The following is a 12,569-nucleotide window of genomic DNA, read 5'->3' on the forward strand; positions in this document are numbered from 1 at the left end:
CCTCGGCCACGCGGCACGGACGGCGTCGGTCGCTGGCTGGTGCTGCGGCTCCTGCGTGGGGGCAGCCCCCGCAATGATGCGAGGGGTTGGAAATCTGTGCACAGTTTGCTTCGCCAATAAAAGCGTTTAAAAATGAGCCTACAGACTTGACCTTCCTGTGCCATCCCCGTTGACCTCTCAGGGTAAAGCATCCCTCCGGCGTAGGCCTGCCGGCGCCTTCCCTCTGCCTTTCGTGGGGCCGAAGCCCCGTCGCCTGCGCTGGGTCTGTGCTGCGTGGCTGAAACCCTGGGCCTGGACGCCGGAGACGTGTCTGCCACCTGACTGTGCCCATTTCTGTCATCCCCGTTCCCTCTCTTACCAAAGCGTTAGCCACAGTGAAATCCCCGTTTGTAGCAACTGCCCGAGCGTCGCCTGCATGTCCAGGGCTGCCCCTGCTGCTGGTAATGGTACCTGCGCCGACAAAAACCTGGCTTTTCGGCCCAGAACTCGGAGTTGTGGGGTTTGTGAAGGGAGGGGGAGCTGAGAAATGAGAAACGAAGCCATCTGACCCCTGAGAGGGGGAAGCTGGGCAGCACAGCTCCTGAGATCTGTCGGGAGGGAGGCAATGTCTCTCACCGCACGAAAATCCACACCAAAGCATCCGGTTTTCTCAGATCCCGTGGTTGGGGAGTCCCATCGCTGTGTCCCCATCGGCCAGGGACCGTGGAGCAGCCAGCAGTCACCATGGTGACCAGTGTCAGTGATGGCGTTTTGCCACGGACCGTGGTGGCCCCGTTTTCCGGGGCCGGCTGCCAGCGGCGTGCGGGGTCCGGCGCGGGGGACTCCACCTCCCCGGGCCCGGAGCACAGACTTTGGCCCTGTTGACCGGGGACAAGCTGTGATCCCGCGGCCCTTGGCACTTAGACCTTGGACTGCGGGCGCTTTGCTGGGCTGTAAACAAGCCGCCCCGAGAAGCGGCTCTGTCGAAGGCTCTGAAAACCACAGCAGCTGCCCCAAGGACCACACACTCTGCAGGTAAACTGCTGAAAAAAATGTGTTTTTCTATTATTTATTGACCAGCGAGGCAGATACTTCCTTGGCTGGTGCCGCAGGGGCAGCCCGGGGTGAGTCCGCACGGCTGCAGGTAGAGGCGGCGGCCCCGGTTCTCGCTGGCGGGCTGTGGTTTGTAACGCCACAGCAGATGGGAAGCAGCTCGGCTCTCCCGCTGCCGTCGCAGCTTCGCCGTCACGATGACTCATCCCTCCATCCCAGCAAATGCCAGTCCCGCTGCGGGCTGCCTTTCTCATCCCTCCATCCCAGCAAATGCCAGTCCCGCTGCGGGCTGCCTTTCTCATCCCTCCATCCCAGCAAATGCCAGTCCCGCTGCGGGCTGCCTTTCGCAGCGGGGATGCTGCGCTTCACCTTGTCCAAATAAAACCGTGGGCTGGAATTTGCTCGTGCTGCTGGCATCCCTCCCCAACCCACGCAGCCGAACGTCCAGGGCTGGGACCCAGGCCGAGGTGATCTGCCCCGTTGTGCCCCCAGCCCTTCCCCAAATCCCCCCAGGCGGTGATCACAGGGCTTTTTCCAGGCTGCGAGGCAGGAAAGCTCTGGCGAGAGGGCAGAGGCACCTCTGCCTCCGGCCGGTGCCAGAGCCTGAGCATGGAGGGCTCACACCATCCCGTGGGAGACGGGGCGAGGGGAGGAGCACCCAGCTCTCCCCGGCTGCTCGCCCTCGGCGCGTTGGAGAGGATGCCGGTGGCTGTGCCGCTCTGCCGCAGCGCACCAAGCTGCTCCCCGCTCTCCGGGTGGGTGACCCCCACCCAGAAACCCGCTGTTCCCCTGCCACGGCAGCAAACTGCACCCTCTGCGGCCGTGATTCGGGTGCCTGGCCGCCGCAGGCGGGTGTTGGAGAGGATGCGGAAGGCTTCACAAGAAATGCACACAAACGCACCAGGAGCTGCTCAGCCCCTTCCCTGCAGCCCAGCTCTGCTCCGGTGGCAGAGCCCAGGCCAACTCCGATCCCGCAGGAGCTGATCCCTCCATCCCGGGAAGCCGTGGCCCCGGCGCTGCCCTTCAAGCGTTTTTCCTTGTGCAGAGACCCGGAGCCATGCGCGTGGCCGTCATCGGGGCCGGCGTGATCGGCCTCTCCACCGCCCTGTGCATCCACGAGCAGTTCCACAGCCTGGTGCCCTCCCTGGAGCTGGAGGTCTATGCGGACCGCCACACGCCCCGCACCACCAGCGACGGGGCGGCCGGCTTGTGGCAGCCCTACCTGAGCGACCGCGGCAACCTGCAGGAGACGTAAGGGAGGATGAGGAGGAGGAGGAGGCTGGCGCCGCGTCCACCCCGGTAAGCCCCTGGGCACACGAGGGGCTGAGCTGCCACCATCTCCTCGCAGGCTCTGGAATAAGGAGACGTTTGATCACCTCCTCGGGTACCTGGCCTCTCCGGCAGCGAAGGAAATGGGACTTTTCCTCATTTCTGGCTACAACCTGTTCACGCAGCCGGTGCCGGTAAGGAGCAAGTCGCGGCCAGCGCTGGGAAGGGCTCCAGCTCGGAGGCTGCCCGGGGGCGGGCAGGGCTGAACTTCTTCGCCCTGAACGCTTCCCAATCCTTCCACGTTTGTCTCGTGACATGGGACAGCGTGTTTCCTGCATCCAGCGATGCAGTACTGGTATGAAATCAGGGCTGAGCCCTCCCGCGCTCCTTTGGGTAGGCTGTGTCCCCCCAACACCTTCTGTCCCACGGCGGCGTGGCGATTCGCGTTCGTTTTTCCCTACTGCAGGACCCGTCTTGGAAGAACATTGTCCTGGGATTCAGGAACTTGACACCAAAAGAGCTTGAACTCTTTCCAGGTTACAGGTATTTTTCGGAGGGTCACTGACGTCCTTCCCCCCGGGTACGGCCGGGTGGTCCCAGCCACCTCCCTGCCAGAGGATGGGAAACCACGGGCACAGCAGTGGCCTTGCTTCGTTACCGCCGCTTCCCTTAAAATAAGTAGGAAACACCTCAAACAAACCAAGAAAGCAGCAGCCCAGCATATAAACCGTCCCAGCCCCTCTCTCACTTCACCAGACTCTGTCAAACTGAGGGAAAAAAAATCAGCAGAAGGTGTTTTAGGCTGTAACCAGAGGGAGAAATTCTGCGCTTGTGCAAGGCGCAATTGGGGTCCCGGAGCCGCGGCGGCCGTTGGGAGCATGGGGCGGGAGGCGGCTGTTGGTGCAGAGCTGCTGCGGGTACTTACGGTTCCCCCCGCGTCTGGTTTCAGCCACGGCTGGTTCAACACGGCGCTGATGCTGGAGTGCAGGAGCTACCTGCCCTGGCTCACCAAGAGGTGAGTGCCGAGCCGCCGCCGCGCCGGGGCTGTGCCCGTGCCCGTGCCCGTGCCCGTGCTGGTGCGGGAGAGCTGCCGCTGCCTCCGGTTTTGCTGGCGAGCGGGAGGCGGGAGGCAGGTGTGGATTTTAACCCACAGCAGGTGCTGCCCCGCATCCCCCTCTCGTGCGGAGCCGGTGGCTGAGTTTAGGCGGCACCGATTTTAGGCGGCCGTCCCGTGTCCTGCTGCGCCTCTGACGCTGGGAAGCGCCGGTGCTGGTGGCCTCCCCGTGACGGCACCCACAGGGGACTTTCAGCTTTCGGCTCTGGGAGTATTCGGGGCTTGGTTTTGCTCTCGTCGTTCCCAACGTGGAGCGGGAGCCTGACACAGGGCTCGGCGGCGCTGGTCACCCTCGGCAGCTCGGGGCCGTGAGGGAAATGGGCTGACGGCTGGAGACCGCTCCGAACCACCGAGGAGACGGCGGGCGCTGGTTACGAGGAGCAAGGAGCCGTCCCGACTCTGGGTGTCAATTCCAGGCGCTAATTTGAATGCTACATTTGCTTTTAATTTGCCGGTAACAAACGAGCTTGTTCTCCTCAGGCTAACGCAGAAAGGAGTGAAGTTTTTCCATAAGAAGGTCGAATCTTTCCAGGAGGTGAGTGGCGCCGTCGAGCCGGGGCAGGGTGGGCACGGCTTTTGGGCTGAGAGGGGACGGGGTCGCGCATTTGGCTGGCGCTGAGCAAAGATGCGGCCAAGCATCGGCAGCACGGCTTCCCCGTGAACTGCAAACATCCTCCTTGCCGGCACACATGGGCTCTCAGCGGGAGCCGTGGCGGGGACGCGACGCCCGCGTCCGGCCCTTATGGTTTATCCATCACCAGACCCTCGGGCCGAGCGCTCGGCTTGGCTTTGACGCGGGGATCTCGTGCCCGGCGTGGGCGGCGCCCTCGGAAGCATCGCCGCGTGCGTGCTCACCGCGCCGCCTCTGTCTCTCGTTAGATGTTTGCCCAGGGCGTGGACGTTGTCGTAAACTGCACCGGGGTGCGTGCGGGGGAGCTGCAGCCCGACCCCGAGCTACAGCCCGGCCGGGGACAGGTCATAAAGGTGAGGTGGGTGCAGGGCTTTTGTCCCCCCCGCTTTTTTTCTGAAGGAGCCATTCGTTAGCCGCCTGATGAGGTATGCCGGATCCAGACTGGGATCTGGTCCTGATTCCCAGCAAGCAATGGTCCTGTAAAAGCCTTGTGTGTTGGGGGGAGGATGTGGAGCAGAAATCCTGGATCCCGTTCCTGGTTCAGCCGTGGGGATGCCCCGAGTCTCCCTCGGGTGAAGGTGGGGAGGCCAGAGGCATAATGCCAATAATAGAAAGACATAAAATCCCTGGGAGAAGAGGATGATTTATTTGGGGAAACACAGACTCACGCCAGGTGGGAAGCTCCTCCACGTGCCCGCCTGCCCTCCCATCTCCCTGGGACGCCGGAGCCGCGGTGCACGCGGAGCCTGGGCAGAAGGCAGAGTGCAGACCCCAGCATCCGCGCTCGCCGAGCTGCCCGCGTCCCTCCCGCTGCCCCCCGAGGCGGTGCCCCCGCTCTCTGCCTCTCCCCAACCCTCTCCCCTTCGCCTGCCAGGTGCTGGCCCCGTGGGTGAAGCATTTCATCATCACTCACGACATCGAATCCGGTATCTACAACGCGCCGTACGTCATCCCGGGGTAGGTGGCAGCGGGCCAGGCGGGCTCTGGCAGGTGACAGCAAGCCCCCGTGCCGAGCCCCCGCTTTGCACCCACGCGGGGGTCCCTGCGAGGACCGAGGAGGAATCCCAGGGGAAAACCTTATTGCTGCATTTCTGGCACTTCCTGCGGTGCGAATATTTCGGGATTGGGCAATAAGCCATCCTGCAAACAGGGGCTTCGAATGCTCGCAGCCCCCAGGCCGAGTGTTCCCAGTGATTTCTGATCACGGCCCAGCCACACGCGAGTTCCTGTCCCTGTGGTTGTTTTAGCTCGAGCTGCCACAGCTGGGCACCGGGCTGGCTCCTGAAGGACGCAGCTGGCTCCAGCACCCGCCTCTTCCTCGCCAGAGAGCTCGGCAGCTTGGAATCTTTTTGTCCTTGTGCTTCCCAGGGCTCCTGCAAGCTTTTAGAAGGGTGCAGCCACCCCCAGCTCCCCCCAGCCCTAACCTGTCCCTCCTCCTCTGCTAACCCACGGGAGGTTTGGGAACAGCGATCTGTTCCTCTGCGTTCCCCAGTGCAGCATCCCGCTCCTTCCAACCCCCTTCCGCAGCCAGGCGGGCGCAGAGCTGTTTGGTGGACGACGAAATGAGCTGTTGGGTTTTCCCAGGCACGGCGTTCAGGGTGCCGAGGGGATTTAACGGATGAGTCGCTCATCAGCAAACACGCAGGCACCGCTCTCGCCTGCTTGGCGTGAGCGTTTCTCCGGGAGGAAGATGTTGTGGGCTCAGGGCGTAGCAGGGTCCATAAATCAGAGGCACGCAGAGTCCCCCGGCGTGCTGGTCCACGAGGGATGCTCACCACCGCGTCTCTCCTTCGGCTCTGGGTGCAGGAGCGAGTTCACGGTCCTGGGAGGGATCTATCAGCACGGCAACTGGAGCGAAGAAAACAGCGCCCGGGATCACAAAACCATCTGGGAGAACTGCTGCAGGCTGCTGCCCGCTCTCCGGGTGGGTGACCACCGCCCAGTGCCCACCGCTGGGACGTGGGGAGGGAGAGGGCGCGGGGAGCCCACAGCTCGGGCGCGGCTGAGGCCGCCGGGGAAGGATGCTGAGGAGAAACCCGGTAAATGCCGGGGAGGTGGCACGGCTCGGTGTTTGTGCGTGCCTGGCCGCGACCGTCACGCACAGCTCGGGCTGATCGGCAGGCAGGGCCAGGGGCTGGCCTTACTTTTGGGACAAGGTTTGTAGGAAAATGTAATGACTCATGTGGCTGGTAAAAATGGAGTCGCCCAGTCGCGGTGCGGCAGCGGGGCCGGGGGAGCCTCTGTCCGCGCTCTTGGCAGGAGCCCGCGTCTGACGGGTGGCTTCGTGCAGTCCTTGGGGCGACAGCTGGCTGTCGTTTGGAGAACGGCTGCGCAGGCGCTGATGGGGTTTTACTTTCAGGAAGCAAAGATCGTAGAGGAGTGGAGCGGCTTGAGACCTGCGCGCCCTCGGGTTCGCTTGGAGCGGGAGAGCGTCCGCCGCGGGCACCGCCAGGCAGAGGTACGCGCGCGGCCCCGGGATGCCCCGCGCCGTTACCCGCCCCACTAATTGTGCGTCAGCCACCGACACCCGGCTAATGCCGCTGCCCTTCAGCCCGCACCGCGCCGCCCCGCAGTCCTCGGCCCTCGCTGCCTCTCCCCTCTGAAAAGGGCTGAATCCGTGAGCCAGGTTCGGTGTCGGAGACAGGTGTCAAAGATATGAAGTTTTGATGGATTTTATGGGCAGACTGGGCACGGAGCGCTCCTGCCAAAGGAAAACCTGCAGCTGGAGCTTAATAGACCTCAAAAAAAACAGATGGGAGAAAAACTCTGGCGTGGGCTCTGCCGCTGCCAGAACCACACGAGGAACAGGCGAACCAGGTTTGCATGCTGGCACTCAAAGCAGTGGGGGTTCTGCTGGGAGCCCTCGGGCACGTGAGCTTTGCGTGTCCCCCTTTAATAAAACCCAGCACGCTGTTTTTAATAAAATGCTCGGGACCTCCAGCGCTGACACCAGGCTGTTGGTGCAAAAGATTGGGCTTCTCCAGATTTCTTCTGGTTCAAAGCTCAGCAGCGGCACAAAATGAAGCTTGGCGAAGGCACAGGGGGACGCTGGCGGGGCTGCGCCTGCCGAGGGGCTCCGAAAAATTCAGCTGCCCCTGTGTAGCTAAAGCTGGGCTCTGAGCGTAAAACTTGCCCAGGGCAGCGGCTCTTTGAATTGCTCTGCACTGCTCATTTGTCTCTGGAGACGAAGGAGAAACAGGAGTTTCGCTGGCTGCGCTGCGCCCTCACACAGCACCTTTTCACGCAGGACCGTGCGGAGCTTCTCCTTCCTCCCCGGCGGTTTTTGGAGGGAGGGAAGGAGCAGGGGGTGGCTGAGCTGTGCACCAGGAGCTCCCGGATCAAGGGTCGATCCAAGGACCCTAAGGCCATTCCCAGCCCCTCTCGTGGCTCCCTGCTGCCCTTCGCCCCCCGAGGGCTGCAGCGCGGCTTCCCCAGCCCCGATCCCTTCTCTCCTCCGCAGGTGATACACAACTACGGCCACGGCGGCTTCGGGATCACCATCCACTGGGGCTGCGCCATGGCAGCGGCCCGGCTCTTTGGGAGCATCCTGCAGGAGAGGCAGGCGGCCGGCCCGCCGCAGCCCCGCTTGTGAGGCGCCCGCTCACCCGGGATTAGCGTGACAGCTGCCGCTTAGAAATCACAGCAGAAAGATGCAAATAGCACAGCGATGGACGTGGGCCGTGCCGCCCTCCTGCCAGCTCCCACACCGCCTCGCAGCGTCTCATTTTCAGGTTGCTGCTGTTTCCCGGGCAGCCGAGTTCCCTCACCCCAGCCTTGCACAACCTGCCTAAAGGAAGCGCTTTAAAATACGGACATTATCCATGGCATAGTGCGTTTCTGTCCCAGCGATCCGTCTGCACAGGGCAGGCAGGGTTCAGCTGAAAGCCTGACAGCCCCTGCAGCTCGTCTGCACCACGGGACGGGATCAGAAACGGAGCCGGTGCCACCTGCACTGCCCGCTCCGACACCCAGCGTGTCATTAAATTTGCAAGCTCCCCCCAGGAGACAAAAGCTCCTTAGTAGGAAGAAGCCCTGAAGATCCCAGGGAATCAACCAGAGCTCCAAAAGCACGCGCTGCGGTTGCAACAGCTTTCCCTACGTTCATGCCAGGACAGAGCACGGGTCTGCAGCACCTGCTTAGTGTAGCTGGCGATAGACAGCAGCGGTTGCCTAAAATGGGCTTTCCAAATAATGTTTTTAGCAACAAAAGCAACATGTTCCAGCCCCATGTGCTTGCCAGGATCTATATATAGCAGAGAGCGTACGCAAAATAGCTGTTCTCCTCCCTAAAACTCCCACGGGCCCTTGGGTTTCTTGTTTCCTCCAGCCGTGAGACGTGGCCGGGGCAGCAGCTCGGCGAGGAGCTGGCTGGGGTGGCTTGTGCCTCCCCAGGGAGCTGGGGACAGTTCCGGGGGGGGGTCTGCCTTTTCGGGGTGTTCAGTGCCACTGCTGGGGACCCAATGTACTGTTCTGAATTTGGCCGATTTTTCTGTGCCATATGTCTTTCCTGCTCGAAAAACCATCCCAGAGAAGGTGCTGAATGGTCGAGAAGCGTCAGCCTCAAACCCAAAGGCTCAGCTGTCCGGCGCCCAGCTCCAAGCGCCCGGCCCGCTCTGCTCCGCGGAGAAGCCAGCTGTTTCCTACTCATCTGCGCTGCAGCTTCTCCCTGCCTCTGTCTCCGTGTACCAGAAACGGCTCACCAGCCTGGTTTGCGATGCACATCCAGTGAAGGAGAGACGCTGCAGTGCAGCCGGGCTCCTTTTACCTCCCGGGCGCCTGGGTTTGAACCGGTCCCACGAAAAGTGCTCCTTTCCTGGCCGCAGCCAGTGTGCTCCTCAACATCTTTCGGCAGCGGTGGTTGTTTCTGCTTCCTGGTTGTCACTTGACAGCAGAACGGAGTCACTAAGGCCAGCCCTGTCCCGCTGCCGCCGCAGCAGGGGTGACAGGAGCTCTGTTGGCTGCTGTGGGGTTGCGGCACGGGCCAGGCCAGAGCAGCGCCCGTCCTTGGGAGGCAGCGGAGCGCGGGTGTGCGTTGGAGAGCCTGCTCTTTCTGCCAGCTGGGGCACCTCTGCAGTGGGCTTAAAAACAAAGGCAGAGACAGGGAACCAGGAGCCCCTGTCACGTCCAGTCTGTCCATCAGCAGCGTCTCCCACTTTATCTGGTAGTTCACCTGATATATCTCAGCCACGTTCAAAGAATGCGTGTAATAAAGAGAAGGACAGGACAAAGAGAACAATAGCTGGAGAAAAATTACCATGGATTAATGCTAAACCTAATGGTCTGCGATATCGCTTCAGGAGAAGCCATGCCGTGAAACAGCATCCACTAGATTTCACCGGTTCCAAATACGAGATGTTAAGAGCCATATTCTCCCGTTTGCGCTGCTGGGAATCCAGAACCGCTTGTCTGGTTTCAGAAGAGCCACGCTGGGTTAGCAGGGGGGTAGCGAATCGCTGTATCGCTTGCAATAAGCAGGAGATTCTGCTGATCTTGGACCTACAGGAGCAGCTGCCCCGTGATCCGAAATGGCTTTTAGAAAACACAGAAATGATTAGAGGTGGGATTCTATTTGCAGTCAAATTTTGCTCATTTTCTAAATGGCTACAATTTAATATGTGTGCAAATAAAGATAGTTTTCAAATATCTTGTGTGGGATGCTTTCTGTTCTTAATAATGGCATGGATAGGGTCTCAAATGCTAATTCTGTTGAAATATGCCGATAATTCCGTGTCTCCCCACGCATTTTTCCCAAACACCGCATCCTGCAGGAGGACGAGCCATCACTTCAGGTTCTGAGCAGACAAACGAACCTGAAATACCACCGCGTGAAAGTACGCGTTGTTAGTAGCTCCCACACAGAAACATTTGGGACACTCCCCTGTAGCTCGGCTGATCGCTGCGTTTTGAGAGTAGAGCGACGGGAACGGAGCTTTACCCTGTTGGCAGCCACAGATGAGACGCTGTGGGACAGAGGAGTCGTGAGACTGGAGCGGCAAGGGGAAGGGAAGGGTCAGTGGGACAGCTGGACAGCTACGGCACGTACTTCCCTGAGAAGCACAAAACGCCGTCTCCAGCGGGCAGCATCAGCACATTTTACGAACTCCCAGTCCTCAACAACGATTGCCTGTGACACAGAACAAAGCTGGAAACACATCAAGTATCAGGAAAGTTATCCTCTGCAAGCAAACAGCAGCTCTGGCATTTTGGAAAACAGAATGAGCCTTAGAAACGGCTGAGTACGCCAAAGAGTTCACAGAAAGCACAGAGGAATGAATATTCTCCCTAAGCGTCGCTCCCGCGGTACAAACCCGTAGCTACCAGCTGTTCCCGTTCCCAGAAGTAAGGCTCTCCATCCCAGCGGACTGCCAGCGGCTGCCCGAGCTGGGCGAAGGAAGACGAACGCACGCGGAGAGGAGAACGCAGCGCTGTATTAGCACGAGAAGTGTTTGCGGATCGTTAGGCATCCTGACTCAGATGTGAGGGACCTTACGTCGGTAAATTACTGGGCAGCAAAGTACGAGTATCATTTAAAGGGTGGAGGAGTGCAGTCGGGGTTATGCACCGAGTTATAGTCTATAAAAATGAGATAGGTAAAATAAAAGTTTATGTCAAAAAGTAAATAAGCAGAAGGAACCCTCGCGGCCCTGAAGTCCAGACACGCGCCAAGCCGCCTCCTCCCAGCGCGGCTTTGTGAGCAGCGTTAAAGGCATTGCTGGAAATTACCCAGAGGCAGGGAGCACAACTGGCTGCTTTGCATTGCCCAGGCTGAATGAAATGCGAAAAGCAACTAAAGATCTTAAAATCATTTAAAAAATATTCAGCTGTAGTTATCTGTCAGGTTACCTGTGACTTTTATGTCCAAACGCGCAAAACGCAGGCACACGACGAGTCCGATGTGCAAAGCGCCGAGCCCCTGCGCAGCCAGCGGAGCCCACAGAGCAGGCTGTATCTCAAATCCCTGAACATCAGGAGAAAAAACTGGTAAAGTTCCTGACCCTTCGTAAAAGTCCCACAGAACAGCCAGAAGCGTTTTTACTGAAAAAAACTATTTATTTGTTTAACATAAAATATCTAGTGTGGAGTTAAACTATCCAACGTCGCATCAGGAACATGGGAACAACGGGAGTATTTTACAACAAGCTTGATATACACAAAGGTTTTAAACATTAAAATGTGTCCAGCTTAGAAACTGTACATTCAAACACAGGAGAACATTCAGTGTCCTTTCGGCAAGCATTTAGGAACACTAAATCATCCCGTCAAAGCACACTTGGAGAATTATTTTTCCCACAACAGCTTTGCACATCGATGCAGTGGACAGGTAGCGAATCCCTGCACCCCACTGTTCTGCTTCAAAATTATCTCACTTTATTGTGTTAAATGAACTAGCTACATTAACTCCTCTGTCAGTGAAAAATACTTGAGAGTGCGTAAAACAATCTTTGGAAGCTTATTCTGTACACCAGTGGTGTTGCCATATTAACAAAATATGACGCGTGGTTATTCATAGGCTGTTGTGTATCAGCCCAAGTGTTCTTCAGTTTTTCAGCGAGCGATCTAAAAACGTCCTTTCGCTACTAACGACACGCAAGGACCTGCAAACCCGGACCTCAGCTTCTTCAGTGCCCAGCGGGCTCCTACAGACTCGAGTGAGGTGGGATCAGCTGTGGCGGGCTCTGACCTGTCGTCCCCTACTCAGCCCATCCAAAGGCCACGAATATCCATGGGGATTCTCCCAGACTCCAGTGAGCTTTGGATCGTGCTTTAGGCATCCCTGTCTCTAAGCAAAGACCCAGAGTATGAAGACGGCTCAGCAGGGCCAGTCTTGGCGTTTACATCATGATACACATTTTCAGTGCAGAGTTCATAAAAGGTGAAAAGTCAAAATGCCTTCTTTTTTATTTTAAATGCTGTAATTGTCACGGGTTAAAAGTGAACTACCCAACAGCATCCTAAGGTTTCATATTAGCTATGAATCTTAACCTGGGAAATATTTTATCTGAAGTATACGTATGTGCAAATTTATGAGACGTATATCCTTCACCTAAAACTCTGTGAATGCACACGTTGAAGCCATAGCCTCCTTTAAAACTTGAATATGGACTCAAAAAAATGAAGCGATAGATGAACATTAACACTGGAAAAGCAGAATTTTAACTAAAGGCGCTCAACAACCGACAAACTCAGCAGCTAGGCTATAAGGTGGCATTCCTTCAGGCCACGGATTTCACGCGCTTTGTATTCCTCCTCACCTCCAGCGCAGGCTTACTCCCCGCTGAGCTCTCCTGGAGGCCATCCAGTTTGGGGTGGACACAGCTAACGGCACGCCCACGCGGCAAGAGACGTAAGCACCCAGATGTGCTCCCGCCAGGTGTGGACTGGCACGCTCTCAAGTGCCTTCACCAGCAGGAGGAAGAAGATGGTAGTCAGAACTGTCACTAAAGGGTTAACAGCCCAAACTACGCAAAGGCAAAGCAGGTTTCCTCGCTTGCTGGTCACACGCGTGGTCCAATATCTGATCTA

At 58.4% G+C, this 12,569-nt stretch overlaps 1 protein-coding gene across 4 annotated transcripts; it reads left to right on the top strand.

The window, feature by feature from the left end:
• The first annotated feature begins 894 nt into the window (after nucleotides 1–894).
• Nucleotides 895–9,689, top strand: DAO (D-amino acid oxidase). Of its 4 annotated transcripts, none has more exons than XM_086761226.1 (11): nucleotides 895–1,014; nucleotides 2,078–2,283; nucleotides 2,381–2,495; nucleotides 2,768–2,844; nucleotides 3,251–3,316; nucleotides 3,896–3,950; nucleotides 4,295–4,399; nucleotides 4,921–5,003; nucleotides 5,853–5,970; nucleotides 6,406–6,504; nucleotides 7,507–9,689. In XM_086761226.1, exons 2-11 carry the CDS (start codon nucleotides 2,090–2,092, stop codon nucleotides 7,636–7,638), a joined length of 1,044 nt encoding a protein of 347 aa, XP_086617352.1. In that variant the 5' UTR covers nucleotides 895–1,014; nucleotides 2,078–2,089; the 3' UTR covers nucleotides 7,639–9,689. The 4 variants fall into 4 exon arrangements, with proteins under 4 accessions (XP_086617352.1, XP_086617349.1, XP_086617353.1 ...); XM_086761223.1 differs by lacking the exon at nucleotides 7,507–9,689 and adding an exon at nucleotides 6,730–7,035; XM_086761227.1 differs by having other exon boundaries at nucleotides 927–1,014; nucleotides 2,010–2,283.
• Nucleotides 9,690–12,569: the final 2,880 nt, after the last annotated feature.

The sequence above is a fragment of the Chlamydotis macqueenii genome, chromosome 17 (assembly GCF_036417535.1).
Source record: "Chlamydotis macqueenii isolate bChlMac1 chromosome 17, bChlMac1.mat, whole genome shotgun sequence".
Lineage (NCBI taxonomy): Eukaryota > Metazoa > Chordata > Aves > Otidiformes > Otididae > Chlamydotis > Chlamydotis macqueenii.

Excerpts from the sequence above, each read along its gene's own strand:
- DAO (XM_086761223.1), top strand. The coding sequence starts at position 2,090 with ATGCGCGTGGCCGTCATCGGGGCCGGCGTGATCGGCCTCTCCACCGCC. Across the intron at positions 2,845-3,250 it reads GAACTCTTTCCAGGTTACAG|CCACGGCTGGTTCAACACGG; the intron begins GTATTTTTCGGA and ends GTCTGGTTTCAG. Across the intron at positions 4,400-4,920 it reads GCCGGGGACAGGTCATAAAG|GTGCTGGCCCCGTGGGTGAA; the intron begins GTGAGGTGGGTG and ends TTCGCCTGCCAG.